The 15,310-nt window shown below is 52.8% G+C and overlaps 1 protein-coding gene across 2 annotated transcripts in view; it reads left to right on the forward strand.

Moving 5' to 3' along the window:
• Positions 1-15,016, forward strand: part of USP7 (ubiquitin specific peptidase 7) — a 54,845-nt gene extending 39,829 nt beyond the window's left edge. For both annotated transcript variants that reach the window (XM_068966887.1, XM_068966888.1), the window contains exons 11-31: positions 584-666; positions 2,356-2,465; positions 3,858-4,014; positions 4,734-4,878; positions 5,113-5,243; positions 5,895-6,029; positions 6,295-6,396; positions 6,530-6,635; positions 7,376-7,468; positions 7,558-7,625; positions 7,916-8,016; positions 8,887-9,040; positions 9,583-9,650; positions 10,097-10,205; positions 10,295-10,372; positions 11,318-11,418; positions 12,200-12,299; positions 12,941-13,060; positions 13,188-13,259; positions 13,389-13,479; positions 13,805-15,016. In XM_068966887.1, the coding sequence (XP_068822988.1) occupies positions 584-666; positions 2,356-2,465; positions 3,858-4,014; positions 4,734-4,878; positions 5,113-5,243; positions 5,895-6,029; positions 6,295-6,396; positions 6,530-6,635; positions 7,376-7,468; positions 7,558-7,625; positions 7,916-8,016; positions 8,887-9,040; positions 9,583-9,650; positions 10,097-10,205; positions 10,295-10,372; positions 11,318-11,418; positions 12,200-12,299; positions 12,941-13,060; positions 13,188-13,259; positions 13,389-13,479; positions 13,805-13,911 (2,231 nt within the window). In that variant the 3' untranslated portion in view covers positions 13,912-15,016. The remainder of the gene's footprint in view (positions 1-583; positions 667-2,355; positions 2,466-3,857; positions 4,015-4,733; positions 4,879-5,112; positions 5,244-5,894; positions 6,030-6,294; positions 6,397-6,529; positions 6,636-7,375; positions 7,469-7,557; positions 7,626-7,915; positions 8,017-8,886; positions 9,041-9,582; positions 9,651-10,096; positions 10,206-10,294; positions 10,373-11,317; positions 11,419-12,199; positions 12,300-12,940; positions 13,061-13,187; positions 13,260-13,388; positions 13,480-13,804) is intronic.
• The last annotated feature ends 294 nt before the right edge of the window (positions 15,017-15,310 follow it).

Raw genomic sequence — 15,310 nt, forward strand, 5'->3', positions numbered from 1 at the left:
GTTTCTAGACTCTTCTGCTGGTCCATTGGCTGCCATCCTTGGATCAGTTCTGGGTTCTCCCTTTTCTGCTTTCTGGTGGTATAATTGACGCAGTCATAAAGGGTTAGCAAGTATTCATCATGATTTGGTGTGCGTGGATATTGTGAGAGAATTACTCCCCCGTCTAGTCGGTGAACCCGTCCATTATTTCACTACCGTTTATGTTTTAAATTTAGGGGTGAGAACACTTAGGTTCTACTGTTCAGAGTTACACGTGGCCGCATTCTCGGCTGTTTCTAATGTTGCTGATGTTATTATTAATAAAACATCCACTCCATGTTATCGTAAGACAAGATAATATTGTAAGATATTACGAAAAACCCAAACAAACTTTCTGGCCAACTCAGCAGCACCCTCAGTTTGCTTGAGAGTGTACACCTCTCCCTGGGTCAGTGAAGGTGCAGACCTGGAAGTTCGTGTTCATGGCTGCGGTTGTTGCTATCTTCGTTCCTCTCTGGTGCCTGAATTGAGCAGTTGGCTGTGTTATAATCGAAGCTTCAGTGATAACTTTGGCTGACTTTGCTCTCTCTCTCTCTCCTGAAAGTATTTGAATCATTTGTGGACTACGTGGCGGTAGAACAGCTGGACGGCGACAATAAATACGACGCCGGGGAGCACGGCCTGCAGGTAACTAAGACTGTGGGCCACTGTCCCCTGTGGTCCTCGCGCTCTGTGTTCAGACCCCGCGCTTAACCGCGAGCTGGAGACCCCCTAGAGTCTGTCCATGCGCTGCTGGTGTGCAGCGCGCGGAAGGATCGTGTTTCTCAGTCTGGACATGACAGCAGAGAGCTGGTCGTGTCGCTGGTGCCCGGCTGGGGAGGCCGTGGGCAGGAGGTGGCTGAGCCTCCTGTGGATCAGAGGCGGGACCATCACCCGACTCCCCTGCCCCTCCCTCTCCATCCGACGCTGCCCCTGACTCACTGCGTCCTCCAGCTCAGAACTCTGTCATCTCTCCCAGGCACGGGGAGAGCAGCTCAGTTGCTGGACTCTGGTTTTGGTGGCTGGTGGCGATGGTGCTTTGCCTTGCCTTTTTGCTGGTTTTCTGACAATCCTAACTTCAGGCATGAGGGGCGCGTTTCTGCTGTTTGTTGCCCAAGTGCTCTGTGTCCCCGCCCGTTGGCCACTCGGCCTTGCAGGAACTCTGCAAGGCGCTGAGGGTGCGACCCAGCCACAGTCTGCGTGGCCGGTGGCCTGTGCAGCCTGCCGTTCAGGCTGCTTGGTGGATCAGCAGCGTCCACATGGGTCCAACCACCCGGCCTTGTAATCTCGACCGACCGACTCAGCTAATTCATGAGTGTTTCAGAGCACCCCGTGTTTACCAAGCTTGCTAAAGCAGTGTGTGCATGAGTGCACCCGTGCTGCAGTGCGCCACAAACCTGCTGTCCTCCTGCCGGGTCAGGCCACTCGGGGTGCTGGGGTGTAGATCAGGAAGTCTCTTAGGGAACATGCTGCTGCATATGCTTAGGAAACACAAGTCACAAGAACCGCCCTTAGCCACACTGAATGTTTTGGGGTCTGGGTGAGCAATATGTATATTAGAGTCTCTGGAGACAGTGGCCAAGAAACAGGATCCTTCTGTTATTCTCCCGAGTGGTACTAAAACCATGCCATTCCTTTGCATGACAGTGGGTTTCTGGGTTTTTGGTGTTCTTCTCAGAACTGCCCTGTTCTTTAGACATGAGAATGTACATCAGAGAACATTGCCACATAGGTGTGGCTGCTCGTGGACACCCGTTTCTCCAGGTGGGCGTTTCTTCACCGTTGTTGGACATAAGGTTCACAGCTCAGAAGGAAGGGCTGATGGGCGATGGCCTGGTGGCAGCTGGATTTGGCCAAGGCTGCTTTTAGTGAGGAAGGAGCTGGCCGAGGTGGAGCGGAGACAGGGGAGTGAGGCGGGGGCTGGGCAGAGGCCGTGCCAGCGGGCAGGGGACCTTGCTGTCAGCAAGAGGGAGTGTGTTCAGAAGTGGGAGTGAACAGCCAGCACTGACTGCCCCAGGGAGGGACGGTGCCCACAGGCAGCTTTCCTCTCTTCCATTTGGTTTTCTCGCGCTTCTCCAGAATTTCAGAGTCCAGTGACTGTGTTGCTAGGGCAGCAAGTGCCTGTGCCTCGGTTTCCTTCCTCGTCCCCGTCACTGGGCAGTAAGATAGTGTGATACAGACTGAGAGGAGATCTCACACGTAGAGCATTTAAAGGCCCCTGTACCTGTCTCCCCAGCAGACTTCCCCCATGTGTTTCCATCCTGCTGCGAAATGCTTTGGTGGGTGGGAGAAGTAACCAGAGGCGAACTAAACCTGCGTTTCCTTTTCATTGTTCAGGAGGCAGAAAAAGGAGTGAAATTCCTGACGTTGCCACCAGTGTTACATCTGCAGCTGATGCGATTTATGTATGATCCTCAGACGGACCAAAACATCAAGATCAATGATAGGTAATCTAGAGTGGGCTTGTGAGACATAAGATTTACCCAGCGTCCTGACGCAGGGGGTTAGTCTCGCTGCCTTGTTAAAGTCTTTGTATTCTTGCTCTCATCTCCCATTTGTTTAGGTTTCCCCTCTGCCTAGGTGTCCCAAAACAGACACCTCGGGACAAACTTTTTTTGGGGTGGAGGGGGGCGGTGCACTGGGAGGCTGAGCCTCACGGTGCGTGGGATCTTCCCTACCAGGGAGCGAACCCGTGTGCCCTGCATTAGGAGTGTGGAGTCCCAACCACTGGGCCGCCAGGGAAGTCTGATCTGTACTTTTGAAGGGATGGCTTCAGGGGCTGCGAAGCCATGTCTCCTGCCCAGGGAGACCCTCTGTCTGCCCTCAGGCAGATGGCACCCCGGGGAGGGTGCTTTCTGCTGCTCAGGCCCTGCTTACCTTAGAAGTGGGGCTCCATATCCCTCTGTCGCTTTACCCGGGATTCTCCAATGGTTTGTTGTCTCTGGGTTCCTATCGACTTAAAGAATGTGCTAGAATTGTCAGGGCTGCTGGTGTGGGTGTGTGTGCTCCCCCCACTGCCCCATGTGTTTTCTAGGCCCTTAACGCACCTGTAAAAGTTTGGTACCCCCACACAGCTTCGTCTGGTTCAGCAGACAGAACTTGGAGCAGTGACTCTCTGTCCCTTGGTCAGAGGGTACAGCCTGACAGTAACCGGCCTCCTGCATGGTGGCCAGTCACCCCCAGACTCGGGGGAGGGCATGGCTTGACCCCATCGCCTGCAGCAGCCGGGCCTGCGGGTCTCTGCTTGCCCCTCGCTGTGGGCCCTGAGATGGCGGAGCTCACAGACCAGTGGCCTGCAGGCACGTCCAACCTGCCCAGGAGCTTTGCTGGGCCCTCACCTTGGTTTTCTTCCTGGTTCTATTAGAATCGGTTGCTGACGTTTTTTGATGTCATGAGCTGTCACATGGGAGTCCTGTTTTCTGGCATCTGAGGCTTGATTTGAGAAAAATGCCTGTAGAGTACTTGTGTACATTGCATGCCGGCCCCGAGTCCCTGAGGGCAGTGTGGGGCTGGCTCTGCCTCCCACCTCAGTCCTCCAGGAGATACCGCTTCCTAGAAAAGGCAGCGTGTTTTGTCGCAATATCCTGGAATTGGGGGATTCTGGTAGGTGTATCAGTACTCTGTAGGCATTTTTCTCAAATCAAGCCTCAGATTTTTGTCAATGTGCGAGTCATCTGAAGGAGTTCTGGGAAGCTTGCATGTCAAATTCCCTGCCCTCTCCACATAACAAGGAGCCAGTGAACTGGAGGGCCTGGTAGCAAATAAAACCTTGAGGTGAAGTGTCTTACCGGAAGTGAAACCTGGATTTCTCTTTAAATGATTTTTTTGTTTTTAAATAGGTTTGAATTCCCTGAACAGTTACCACTTGATGAATTTTTGCAAAAAACTGATCCTAAAGACCCTGCAAATTACATTCTTCATGCGGTCCTGGTTCATAGTGGAGATAATCATGGTGGACATTATGTGGTTTATCTCAACCCCAAAGGGGACGGCAAGGTAAGTGTGGGTCAGGCGGTGAGGTGGCCAAGAGGCCGTGTGGGAGTTCAGTGACACTCGCTTCAGACTTGGCGCTGGCGGCCAAGGATTCCTTCTTGGCCTCTGACGTGTCTGCACGTTCTGATCTGTGTTAACTGCTGATACTTTCAAAGTGTATTTAAGTTGTGATAGTCCTTTATGTATACAGTCTTAGTATTGGACATTAGATCTGACAGGATCCCTTTACGTCTGACACTTATCATCTGTGGCCCTCGAGGGTGGGGTGGCAACCGGTGCGTGTTCCCGCATGTGCCATGTATAATGAATACTCTGGCTTTGCCTGCTTCAAGTGGGTCCCATCATGTGACCTTCACCAGGAGGAGCAGATGGCGGGTCTGGGGGTCTGTGTCCAGGCCCAGCAAGGAACAGAGCAGGTTGAGCCCTGCTAGTTCACGCAGTGGGGGTTCATGATGGTGGGACCCCCACGGCCAGGTGCAGAGCCTGCAGCCATAGGCGTTATTGCCCGGTGGACTGTGATGGAGCCTGAGCTAAAGCTCGGCTGATATCTGAGCACCTTATAAAAAGTGCCCGTGGGTGGACGTCAGCAATTTCCCCGGAGTTTGGGACGAGGAAGGCGAGAGTGCTGGCGAGTTTCTGCAGGTCGCCCGCGGCAGAGGAGGTGTTTCAGGGAAACGCCACCTCCTCCTTTGTGCGTCTTACCCCTGTTGTTCCCGTCACAGTGGTGTAAGTTTGATGACGACGTGGTGTCCAGGTGCACGAAGGAGGAAGCCATCGAGCACAACTATGGTGGCCACGACGACGACCTCTCCGTGCGGCACTGCACCAATGCCTACATGCTGGTCTACATCCGCGAGTCCAAGCTCAGTGAGTGCTCCGGGCGCCTGCCCTCGCCGGGCCAGCTCCCCTCCTGACCGCGGGCCTAGGAGCCGCAGGTCCAGATGCGTGGAGCTTGCCCTCCCGCCCTCCCGGCATTGCCTGGGAGCAGCCGGCGTGGGTTTGGATGTGGACTGAGCGTGGAGAGCGGCGTTACCTTAAAGGAAGGCTTTGTTCGTGCTGGCGTAATGCACAGAGGTGAAGGCAGGTGCCTTTGTCCCCCAGGTGAGGTTTTACAAGCTGTCACCGACCAGGACATCCCTCAGCAGTTGGTGGAACGATTGCAGGAGGAGAAGAGGATCGAGGCGCAGAAGCGGAAGGAGCGGCAGGAGGCCCATCTCTACATGCAAGTGCAGGTCAGCCTCCGGCCGGCGTGGCAGCTCCACGGACCTGGTCTTCCTCCCGAGCACGGGTGCCAGGGCAAGCGAGCCCCGTGAGCACACAGCTGAGCGGACACTCAGGCTAGTCCCCTGACCGTTCAGAGTATTCTTTCCAGTTCAGGGGGCGGCTTAGATGAATGGGAGAGGTACTCAAGCTGCCAGAGAAGGCAGCGGTGTGCGAGCGTTCGTGAAACGGGCAGGGGACTGGAGAGCAGCAGGTGAGCAGGGGCCGCCGGGAGGGTGCTGTTGGGGTGCCGAGGGCTCCTGTTGGGTCATGATTTAGTTGCAGTTAGAAAACAGGCAGTTGTAACGAGTTGACTGAGTAAAAGGTACGTGTGTATCCTGGCTTTATATTTGGGGATTCTCACCCAGGTGGACCTGCAGTTGAAGCTTGGGGATGAGTTTAGACTGGCTGCATAGAAATGTTCGGTTTGGTCTTTTCTAAATAAATGACTGTCTGAGTTCATGCTTGGTCATTTGGGGTTTCTCTGCGTGGGTCTTCTGAAGAAGGCAAAAGACGGGTTGCTCTTGCTCTTAGCACTGGAACCTTGGCTTCCGTCTGTGTGGCCTGGTTCTGTTCTGCCTTTTGGGTGTGAACCCTGCCTGTGTTTCTACGCCTCTTGGCAGATCGTCGCAGAGGACCAGTTTTGTGGCCATCAAGGGAACGACATGTACGATGAAGAAAAAGTGAGATACACTGTGTTCAAAGTGCTGAAAAACTCCTCGCTTTCGGAGTTTGTCCAGAACCTCTCTCAGACCATGGTGAGTGCGCGTCCCCCTGCGGGCGGTCCTCTCCCTCCTCCACCCCTGGGTGTGGGTGGTCACCCCCGGGGCCGGTGCTGCTGGGCTCCCTCCCTCCCGGTCGTGCCCTCGGCAGCTCCCCTGCCGCCAGCGCACCGCCGCCCCACACGTGGGGAGAGGTGTCAGCATCACTTCTCCCCCTTCTAATCATAGAACCGTCACCTTGATACCAAATTAAACTACAAACTGATTGTGCTTCGATTAACTGAACTGTGAATATTTCCAGGGATTCCCACAAGATCAGATTCGGTTGTGGCCTATGCAGGCAAGGAGCAACGGCACCAAGCGGCCAGCCATGCTGGACAACGAGGCCGACGGCAGCAAGACGGTGAGCGCGGCCAGCGGCTGGGCGGGCCCTGCCGTGCGGCCTGTGGTCCCGTGGCACGGGACCAGACTTGTCATTACTCAAGTCTCTCTCAGCCATTTAAGTCTCCTAAACCCAGCCTCTTTCTCTGAAATAGATGATTGAGCTCAGTGATAATGAAAACCCCTGGACGATATTCCTGGAAACAGTTGATCCGGAGCTAGCTGCTAGTGGAGCCACGCTACCCAAGTTTGATAAAGATCGTAAGTGCCCCCCTCGCCCAGCCTGGCACCCCCAGAGGGCGGAGTTAAGTCCTGGACCATCATGCTAAACACAGGGCTAAGCATTTTCTCGCAAAATCTCACTAGTCCCCAGAATACTCATTAACATCTCTACAGTCAGGTCAACTCAGACCGACTGTGGGCTGTAGTATCTGGCAGGTGAGGAGAAGGTGGCAGCCACCGGTCATGTCCCCTGCTGTGCTGCTCTGCACGTACAGAGGGGGTGGAGCAGGGTCGCTCTCAAGGGCTGGCAGTAAATACTTGGCACTTTGTGGGCCATGACCCTCTGCCTGCCATTGGAGCAAGCAAGTGGCCACAGAGATTAGGCAAGAGAGCCTGCTGCAGCACAACTTTATTTACAAAGCAGGTGGTCTGAGTGTGCTCTGTTGTACTGCTTCAAGTGGTCACTTCTCCGGCAAAAACGCAGACACAACCCTGAACAGGTATCCCCTGGTAGCTAGTGAGTATCGGGTCTCGAAGCTAGGTTTCCTACGTTGTCTGCACTTACTCTCGTCTTCGCTGCCTCAGATGCAGCGCTTCCGTGGGCTTCATGTCTGAAATAGCGCTACGACGCTGAGCTCAGCCTCTAGGAGCCCTCACGGCATGCAGTAGCTGCCAGTGCTCCGCTCTGTCACTTCGGCTGTTACTAAAGCTTACTGTGTACACTTGTCAGCCTGGCACTGACTGGAAGATCCCACAGAACCTGTCTGTTGACCTTGCAGATGATGTGATGTTGTTTTTGAAGATGTACGATCCCAAAACACGGAGCTTGAATTACTGTGGGCATATCTACACACCAATATCCTGTAAAATACGTAAGTCTGACTGCAGTTGCCTTCTGAGCAGGTTTTGCTCAAGTTGCCACATGTCGCAGCCTTGGATTCTTTATTTTCCTTGAACCTAGGTGACTTGCTCCCGGTTATGTGCGACAGAGCAGGATTTATCCAGGATACTAGCCTTATCCTCTATGAGGTTTGGATCCTTATTTTTCTGTAATTCTCACGTCAGTGGTGGTTTGGGAAGGACGGCTCCTATCTGTGTGGCTCCCCCTGAATTTGCAGTGTGAAGACCACAGCCAAGTGGGCTGGTGTCAAGTCAGGATTCTCTGTCCGCTTCTGACTGTCTCCTCTGTGGGTGTCCATGATTATTATTAAAAACGTAGAGCTAATGGAATTGGGTGTAGAGAAAGGACATAGAGTGTGTGGCCATATTAAACACTGGACAGGTGTTGGGTTATAACCATACCGTTTCTTTCACTGCAGGAAGTTAAACCGAATTTAACAGAGAGAATTCAGGACTATGATGTGTCTCTTGACAAAGCCCTCGATGAGCTAATGGATGGTGACATTATAGTGTTTCAGAAGTACGTACCCTTTGAAGGGCTTTTCTCTCTTTGCACGAAGATCCGAAGTCCTGGAACCAGAAAACAGATCACCTCTAGACCCTGAGACACGTTTTGTTTGGTGTTGGCAGCGTGTTAACTGCAGCTGGCCTCCTCTTGAGTTTGGGAGTTAGGGGTGGTGAGCTTTTTCCTCACTGGATGCCTTTAGTTCCTAAAAATGGTGACAGTGAGTGTGATAACTATTTTCAGGGGTTCAGAGGTCTTCATGGAATAGCGAAAGTGTTGTGTTTTCCTGAAAACATGAAATTCCTTAGCCTGCACCTACTCGGGTAATCGCTTGAGTCTGTCTTCATGAGAGCCAGCAGGTGTGTGGTCTGAAGGCAGCCTGGTGGCACAGCAGGCTCCTGAGGCCTTGTGGCTGGGCAGGACAGTCCTGGACCCTGGCCACGGGGAGGCCGCCAAACATGGGGTCAAGAGTGGGGCGGCAGACTTCTCCTTAAGGGACAGGCAGTGAGGATTGTAGGTTTAGTGGTGACCCGCTCCCGTCGAAGGAAAGTGCCAGCTCACCAAGCCCCGGTCAGGGAAGGGACCCTGCACAGCCGGCAGGGTGGGCCCTGCCGTGCGTCCTGAGTCCTCCTCCTTGTCCAGAGGGCACCGTTCTGTCTCGGGAGTGAGATCAGGCGTGGAAAGCAGCCGCTCAGGGCTCACCTTCTGTCCGCGGTCCCTTTTTCCTGGTGGCCGGGCAGGCTCCCGGCTTCGGGAAACGCTGGCCCGAGTTCAGATCCGCAGCGCTTGTGCCACTGTTGCGTGGGAGACGGTGCCTTTTTAAAACAAGCGAGCAGTGAACCTTGGCCTGGACTTCGATCGTCTGTGTTTCTTCCGCTTCCCCAGGGATGACCCCGAGAACGATAATAGTGAATTACCCACTGCAAAGGAATACTTCCGAGACCTCTACCACCGTGTCGATGTGATTTTCTGTGATAAAACAATCCCCAACGATCCTGGGTTTGTGGTGACACTGTCAAATAGGATGAATTATTTCCAGGTATTGGATCAAACACTCTTCCCTTCAGATTCCACACCAGGAAGACCACGTTCTTACATTAAAACTATCTTGCTGATGAGGCTGTGTAGTGGATTTGGTTCTGGGGGAGGGGTTACCATCCACTGTCTGAGGAAGTTCCTGCTCCAGGCTGGTTGGTGTTGATGGTACCCGGGACCAGAAGCAGTGTCCCCCTGACTCCCCCGCCCTCGGCCATGTTCTCTTCAAGATCCTCCCTACCCCTCAGCAGCTTTGCTTCTGTTTTAATATGCCAAGTGTGAGCTATTAAAATAATAGCCTAAAGGAAATATAGACCTCCCCATTAAAAGTGAAAAGTGCTTTTAAAGTTCTTCCTCAGATATGCTGTTCCCATGGAGACATACTAAGAAATATAGTTTATCCCTGTTAAATAGTAAATTTCTGGGGCATTTAAACTCCGGCAGCTTATGCCCCGTTCGAACATTAAGCAGTTTGTCAGTGCTAAGTGCACGGGCCAGGCTCAGTTTGCTCTGAGGATGGAAGCCTCACTCTCTGCTCCCCTCCAGGTGGCAAAGACGGTCGCCCAGAGGCTCAACACCGATCCAATGCTGCTCCAGTTCTTCAAGTCTCAAGGGTGAGCCGCACCCGCAGACGCCCGCCGTCGTCGGGTCCTGACTGCATGCTTTCCATAGCCCGTTCATTAGTTAGAGCCCCTGATGGACACAGCTCACAGCCGGCCACCTCGCCTTGCCTAGTTTCAGCGTAGAATTGTCACCACTCACATCTTGACCCCACTGCTCCAAGGTGTCAGAATAGCAGGCAGCCTTGTGTAAAGACAGCCTTACTCTAAAGACCACACGCCTCCCCTCCCGTGTTCTGGCTGGGCCCGTCCCAGCCAGGACTCCGTGTAGCATGCAGAGAACATTCCCGTGTGACAGATGCAAGGACTGGGGACCCGGGGATGGGGGTCACATTTCAGGGCGAGGGGGCAGGGCAGAAGCTTGCCTTGATGCTCACTCACGGGTGTGTGTTTTAGGCAAATAAACAAGCCTTGTATTGATGTACTGTTCTCTTGTGTAGTTACAGGGACGGCCCAGGTAATCCTCTTAGACATAATTATGAAGGTACTTTAAGAGATCTGCTACAGTTCTTCAAGCCTAGACAACCTAAGAAACTGTACTATCAGCAGGTATGAGCCCAAGTTAACAGACTGTGGGTCATAGAAGACTCAGGTTTCTGTTGGGATGGGTCTAAAATGCCTTTCTTTTTTCTTAACAGCTTAAGATGAAAATCACAGACTTTGAGAACAGGCGAAGTTTTAAGTGTATATGGTTAAACAGCCAGTTTAGGGAAGAGGTAAGTATTTTCATGGTATGAAATTTTATTTTTATTGTGGCTTGTTTGTTGTTTCTCTCTCCTTAGGCCTTGAAAAACTTCCTGGTAACAGGGTCAAAGGGCTTCCCTGGTGGCTCAGCAGGAAAAGAATCTGCCTGTAGTGCAGGAGACATGGGTTTTATCCCTGTGTCAGGAAGATGCCCTGGAGAAGGGAATGGCAGCCCCACTCTGGTATTCTTGCCTGGAGAATCCCATGGACAGAGGAGCCTGGTGGGCTACAGTCTGTAGGGTCACAGTCCGTAGGGTCACAAAGAGTTGGACATGACTGAAGCGACTTGACAACTGAAACAACCACAGAAAGGTCATAAGCGGCAGCGTGTGTTAGAGACCCTGCCCCAGCGTCTGAGAACTGGATGGGAGGTGGGGTGAGCTCTGTCCTCCGCCGCCCCCGGGGCTGCAGCGGAGTGACGGTGTGACAGTGTCGGGACTGTTGTCACCGACGGGGACCTGCATGCTTGGCCTTGGGGCCGGCAGCCTCTCCTGGCACCTCACAGGCGCCCTGCCCCGTGTTGGGTGGCTCCTCTGGCAAGTCAGACCCCTAGCCGTTTGCCTCTCTGGCCCCACCGGGTGGAGAGGGACCTGGACCACACGCCATCAGTGTTGCCCCCTGTGCACTCTGTCGGGGTGAGGAGACAAGCTCTACCCTGGGCCTCCTCGTCTGTCTCAGCGTTGAGAACTGGACAGGCTCTTCGTGACTGTTCTGGGGGAGAAATTCCTGAGGAGCTGTCCGGGGAACCGCGAGCTTTCTGCCTCAACCTGGCCGTTGATAGATGCACAGCACTGTGGGGTGGGTCCCAGGCTGGGCGGGTGGTCTGCGTGAAGGTTGGCAGGGAGGTGTCGGAGCTGAGTGCACAGGCCCCGTGTGTGTCATGGTTCCCCTAAAGCCTTGATCTTGTCATTTCTTAGGAAATAACACTATATCCAGACAAGCACGGGTGCGTCCGGGACCTGTTAGAGGAATGTAAAAAGGCTGTGGAGCTTGGCGAGAAGGCATCAGGGAAACTTAGGTGAGTATTTCCCGGAGATGGAGGATGGGGTGGCCCCAGCCTGACCCCACCATTGCCCCTGATGCATCATTACCGTACTCGGCTTTTCTGTCCTTGGCAGCAGTTTATTTAAATATTTCGTGGTTTTTCATCCGTTTTTCCCTCCCTGATTCTTGACACTAATTAGCAGCAGTACAAAGGGAAATTCACGCAGAAAAAGCCAAGCAGAGGAAGTGAACTCAAGCAGAATGATCGGCTGAAACTGGAAAACTTGGGGCTCTCTTGTGTCGGGGAAATCGGGTTGCTTATCCTCCATTTCTCTCGTGTTCGGGCCGAGGGAAGAAGCACCAGATTTGATGATCAGTTTTTATTTCCGAAAGTTGGGTTCTCTTCTTACCACCTTGTCTTCCGGGCAGCACAGAGGATGAAACAGTCCTTCGGGCTGTTGGTCCCCAGAATGTTTTCTTTGCAAAATTAACAGAAGAATGAGGCCTTTGTTATCTAACGAGTGAGAAGAATATCACCAACCCTGCTTACTCTGGAACCATTGTGGGAAAGGCCTGCACAGGTCCCTCCCCAGGCCCTGGCCCGAGGGTCCCCTTCAGACTGGCCTTACCATGCTTTCCGAGGGGACCCCCGGCCAGTGTTCTGTCTGCTCCCCATGGATACCTGCTTTTGACACTTAGATCTTGATAAGGACAAGCAGATCTCCATACTTTGTAATAAAACCCTTGTAGAAAACCATTTGTTGGCTTTTTCCCCATGAGTTTGTATAGTTGATTTTCTTCCTTGCTTTGCACAGGCTGCTAGAAATTGTAAGCTACAAAATTATTGGTGTGCATCAAGAAGATGAACTATTAGAATGTTTATCTCCTGCGACGAGTCGAACGTTTCGAATAGAGGTGCGTGTCCTCTGACTGCAGCGAGGGGCAGGGGCTGGGGAGTTGGGAGGGGGTTGCTATGACCTGGTGGGAGGTGGGGGCCGTGGCTTGTTCAGGTAACACAGCAACTCCCAGAACATGTTGCCATCCCTGGGGTTAATTCTCCCAGGTTTTGAAATTTTAAATGTTGATACAGTAGACCTGACCTAAAAGCTACTGTTTCAAGTGTCTGCTTCATTTGGTGACATGAGTACGTCCATGTTGTTGGACAGTTGTCAACGCTGTCCATCTGCCCCCAAGGCCCCCGCCCCACCCCCCCACTCCCAATGTGTCGCTTGTTCGTCCCTAGAAATTGATTTCATTGGTGGATCGCCAAGCACATCTAATCAGAAACCCGAGCCCTGATAATTGTAAAGCGGCTGAGATTGCCGCAGTAGCTGCAGTGATTCATCATTTGGTCTCTTAAAACTCGGCATTTTCTTTGAGGTTTAGATCTTTCTTCTGACTTTAAACCCTCATCATTCTCGTGAGCCCCTACCGTGACCTTGTGGCAAAAATCTGCCCTCACTTCTTTGCTGGAGGAATGAGTCAGAGTTCGGAATCCAAACGTGCAGTGCTGTGTTGGCCTTAACCGAACGTCTGCCCACTCTGTGTGTCCCCAGGAAATACCTTTGGACCAGGTAGACATCGACAAGGAGAACGAGATGCTCATCACGGTGGCTCACTTCCACAAGGAGGTGTTCGGGACGTTCGGGATCCCATTCTTGCTGAGGATACACCAGGTGAGGCGCCCTTCTGCCGGCTGGCTGGCCGCCCCGGGTCCGCCCCACTCAGCCTGGGACGCTGCCCCAGGCGGCTGCACAGGTGGGCGTGAGCCGTGTGAGCATACACGCCCTTTGTCCTCCGCAGGGCGAGCATTTCAGAGAGGTGATGAAGCGGATTCAGAGTCTGCTGGACATCCAGGAAAAGGAGTTTGAAAAGGTACACGTTTCTTGGATACCAGCAAGTCATTTGTCGGGTGGGATGCTAAAGCCTTGACTCGTTTTTTGCCAGAGGTGTGAGTTTCACTACTCTTCGGAATTAACGGAGTTTTCCGTTTTTGTCTGTCAGTTTAAATTTGCAATTGTGATGATGGGCCGACATCAGTACATAAACGAAGATGAGTATGAAGTAAACTTGAAAGACTTTGAACCTCAGCCTGGTAAGAGCCCTCCTGTGGAGACGCAGGCTGTCAGGGCCCAGGGGGCAGGTGGCCCCGGGTTCGAGGACCAGGCCTCCCTTTCCTGGCTGGGGAGTGAGCCTCGTTCTCGTCCTCTGTGGAGCAGGGAGGGACAGTGGCCTGCTTCCGGTGATCTTGGCGGGCATCACACAATGGCGAGGGGGGTAGCGCCTGACAGTGCCACACGGGGAGCCAGTGACCTTGGTGGGGTGTGGGGGCCCGTGCTGCCCAGGAGGCCCCTCGGCTGCTCCTGACCCCAGGGCCCGAGTGCTGGCTCAGTTGTCTGACCGTCTCCTCTCCCTACCAGGTAACATGTCTCACCCTCGGCCGTGGCTCGGGCTTGACCACTTCAACAAAGCCCCGAAGAGGAGTCGCTACACATACCTTGAAAAGGCCATCAAAATCCATAACTGACTTCCTCCCCGGCGGGCGGGCGAGGCGGACCGTGGTGGGTGTGCCCCTTACCAACAGCCGAGAACTCTGGTGCGTGAGCACCACCCCACGTCTTCAGCAAGAGGATTTGCTGCTGGTGTTAATTTTATTTTGTTGAGGCTGTTCAGTTTGGCTTCTCTGTATCTATTGATTGCCCTTTTTGAGAAAAATGAAGGTGTTTTTATAAAGCTTGGATGCCAATGAGAGTTATTTTACGGTGACCACGATGCCAGGCGCTGTCAGCGTGTCGGGGTGCGGCCGGCGGGCGCAGCGCTGGCCGGGCATGGCTGACCCCCTCCCCGGGGCCCGGCCACCAGCCCGCAGCTAGGAAGTCTTCTGTTTAGGCTCGTCTGACGTCTTTCCCTCAGTTATACTTTCAATGACCTTTTGTGCATCTGTAAAGGCGAAGCAGAGAAACTCACAACCTAATAAATAGCGCTCTTTCCTTCACTGGTGTCCTGTTGCCCCTTCCTGGGTCTCCCCGGCTGCCTGGGTCTTTTTAATAAACTCGTCTCCCTTCCGTCAGCCCCTGCGTCCCACAGCCCGTTTGCAGAGCAGATGCACTGAATACAGGCTTGACCAGACACTTTGGGGTCTTTTTATTCAATTGAAAAAACAAAAAACAAAAAAACACTGTTCAAATCCAATTAAGGTGTACTATGCTGCCTCTGGGCAAACCTAATGATCTCAAGAGTTCATTCGAGCAGGTGAAAAAATTATAAATGGACTCGTCTGCTTCAAATGGGACAGACGGAACCAAGAAAGGAGGGCCTTTTAGCTAAGAGGGTATGCCCACTGGTGTTCGCAAGCTGTTGACTTTGTATAAAAAAAGTTAAAAATAAAAAGCAAAAAAAAAAAAAGGAAAAATGAGATTGTATATTTAAGGAATGGACATGTACAATTGACCACGGGGAGGAGGTGGTGGCTTCTGTCGGGTGACGGAGTGGCCCCCAGAGGTGTCGACATTCATCGTGTGTGGTTTTCTTTCAGTCCGGCCGTTTCCTTTGGAGCTGACGCCAGCTGCGTGTCTAGTTTTGAGTGCAGTAAAATAGAATCAGCAGATCACACTTAGTTTTCATCCTTTTCCAATATTTTTCTGTTTGTTTGTTTCTGTAGCAGCAGTGTACACCAACTCTTCCTGTATATTGCCTTTTTGCTGGAAAATGTTGTATGTTGAATAAAATTTTCTATAAAAATGATAATTCAGTGAGTTGACGTGGAAGTTGAGGGAGCCATCAGCTCTCCCTGCAGGTAGGCCCGGGGAACCTTTTATCGCTTCATGGCAAGGTTTTGGGGGTTCTTGCCTCCTCTTCCTCCTCCTGTTGAAGCTGAAGAGATTGAGGTTTTCCAGGCAGCAGTCGAGTACACTGAGATGACTGTA

Source organism: Capricornis sumatraensis, chromosome 3 (genome assembly GCF_032405125.1).
Source record: "Capricornis sumatraensis isolate serow.1 chromosome 3, serow.2, whole genome shotgun sequence".
NCBI lineage: Eukaryota > Metazoa > Chordata > Mammalia > Artiodactyla > Bovidae > Capricornis > Capricornis sumatraensis.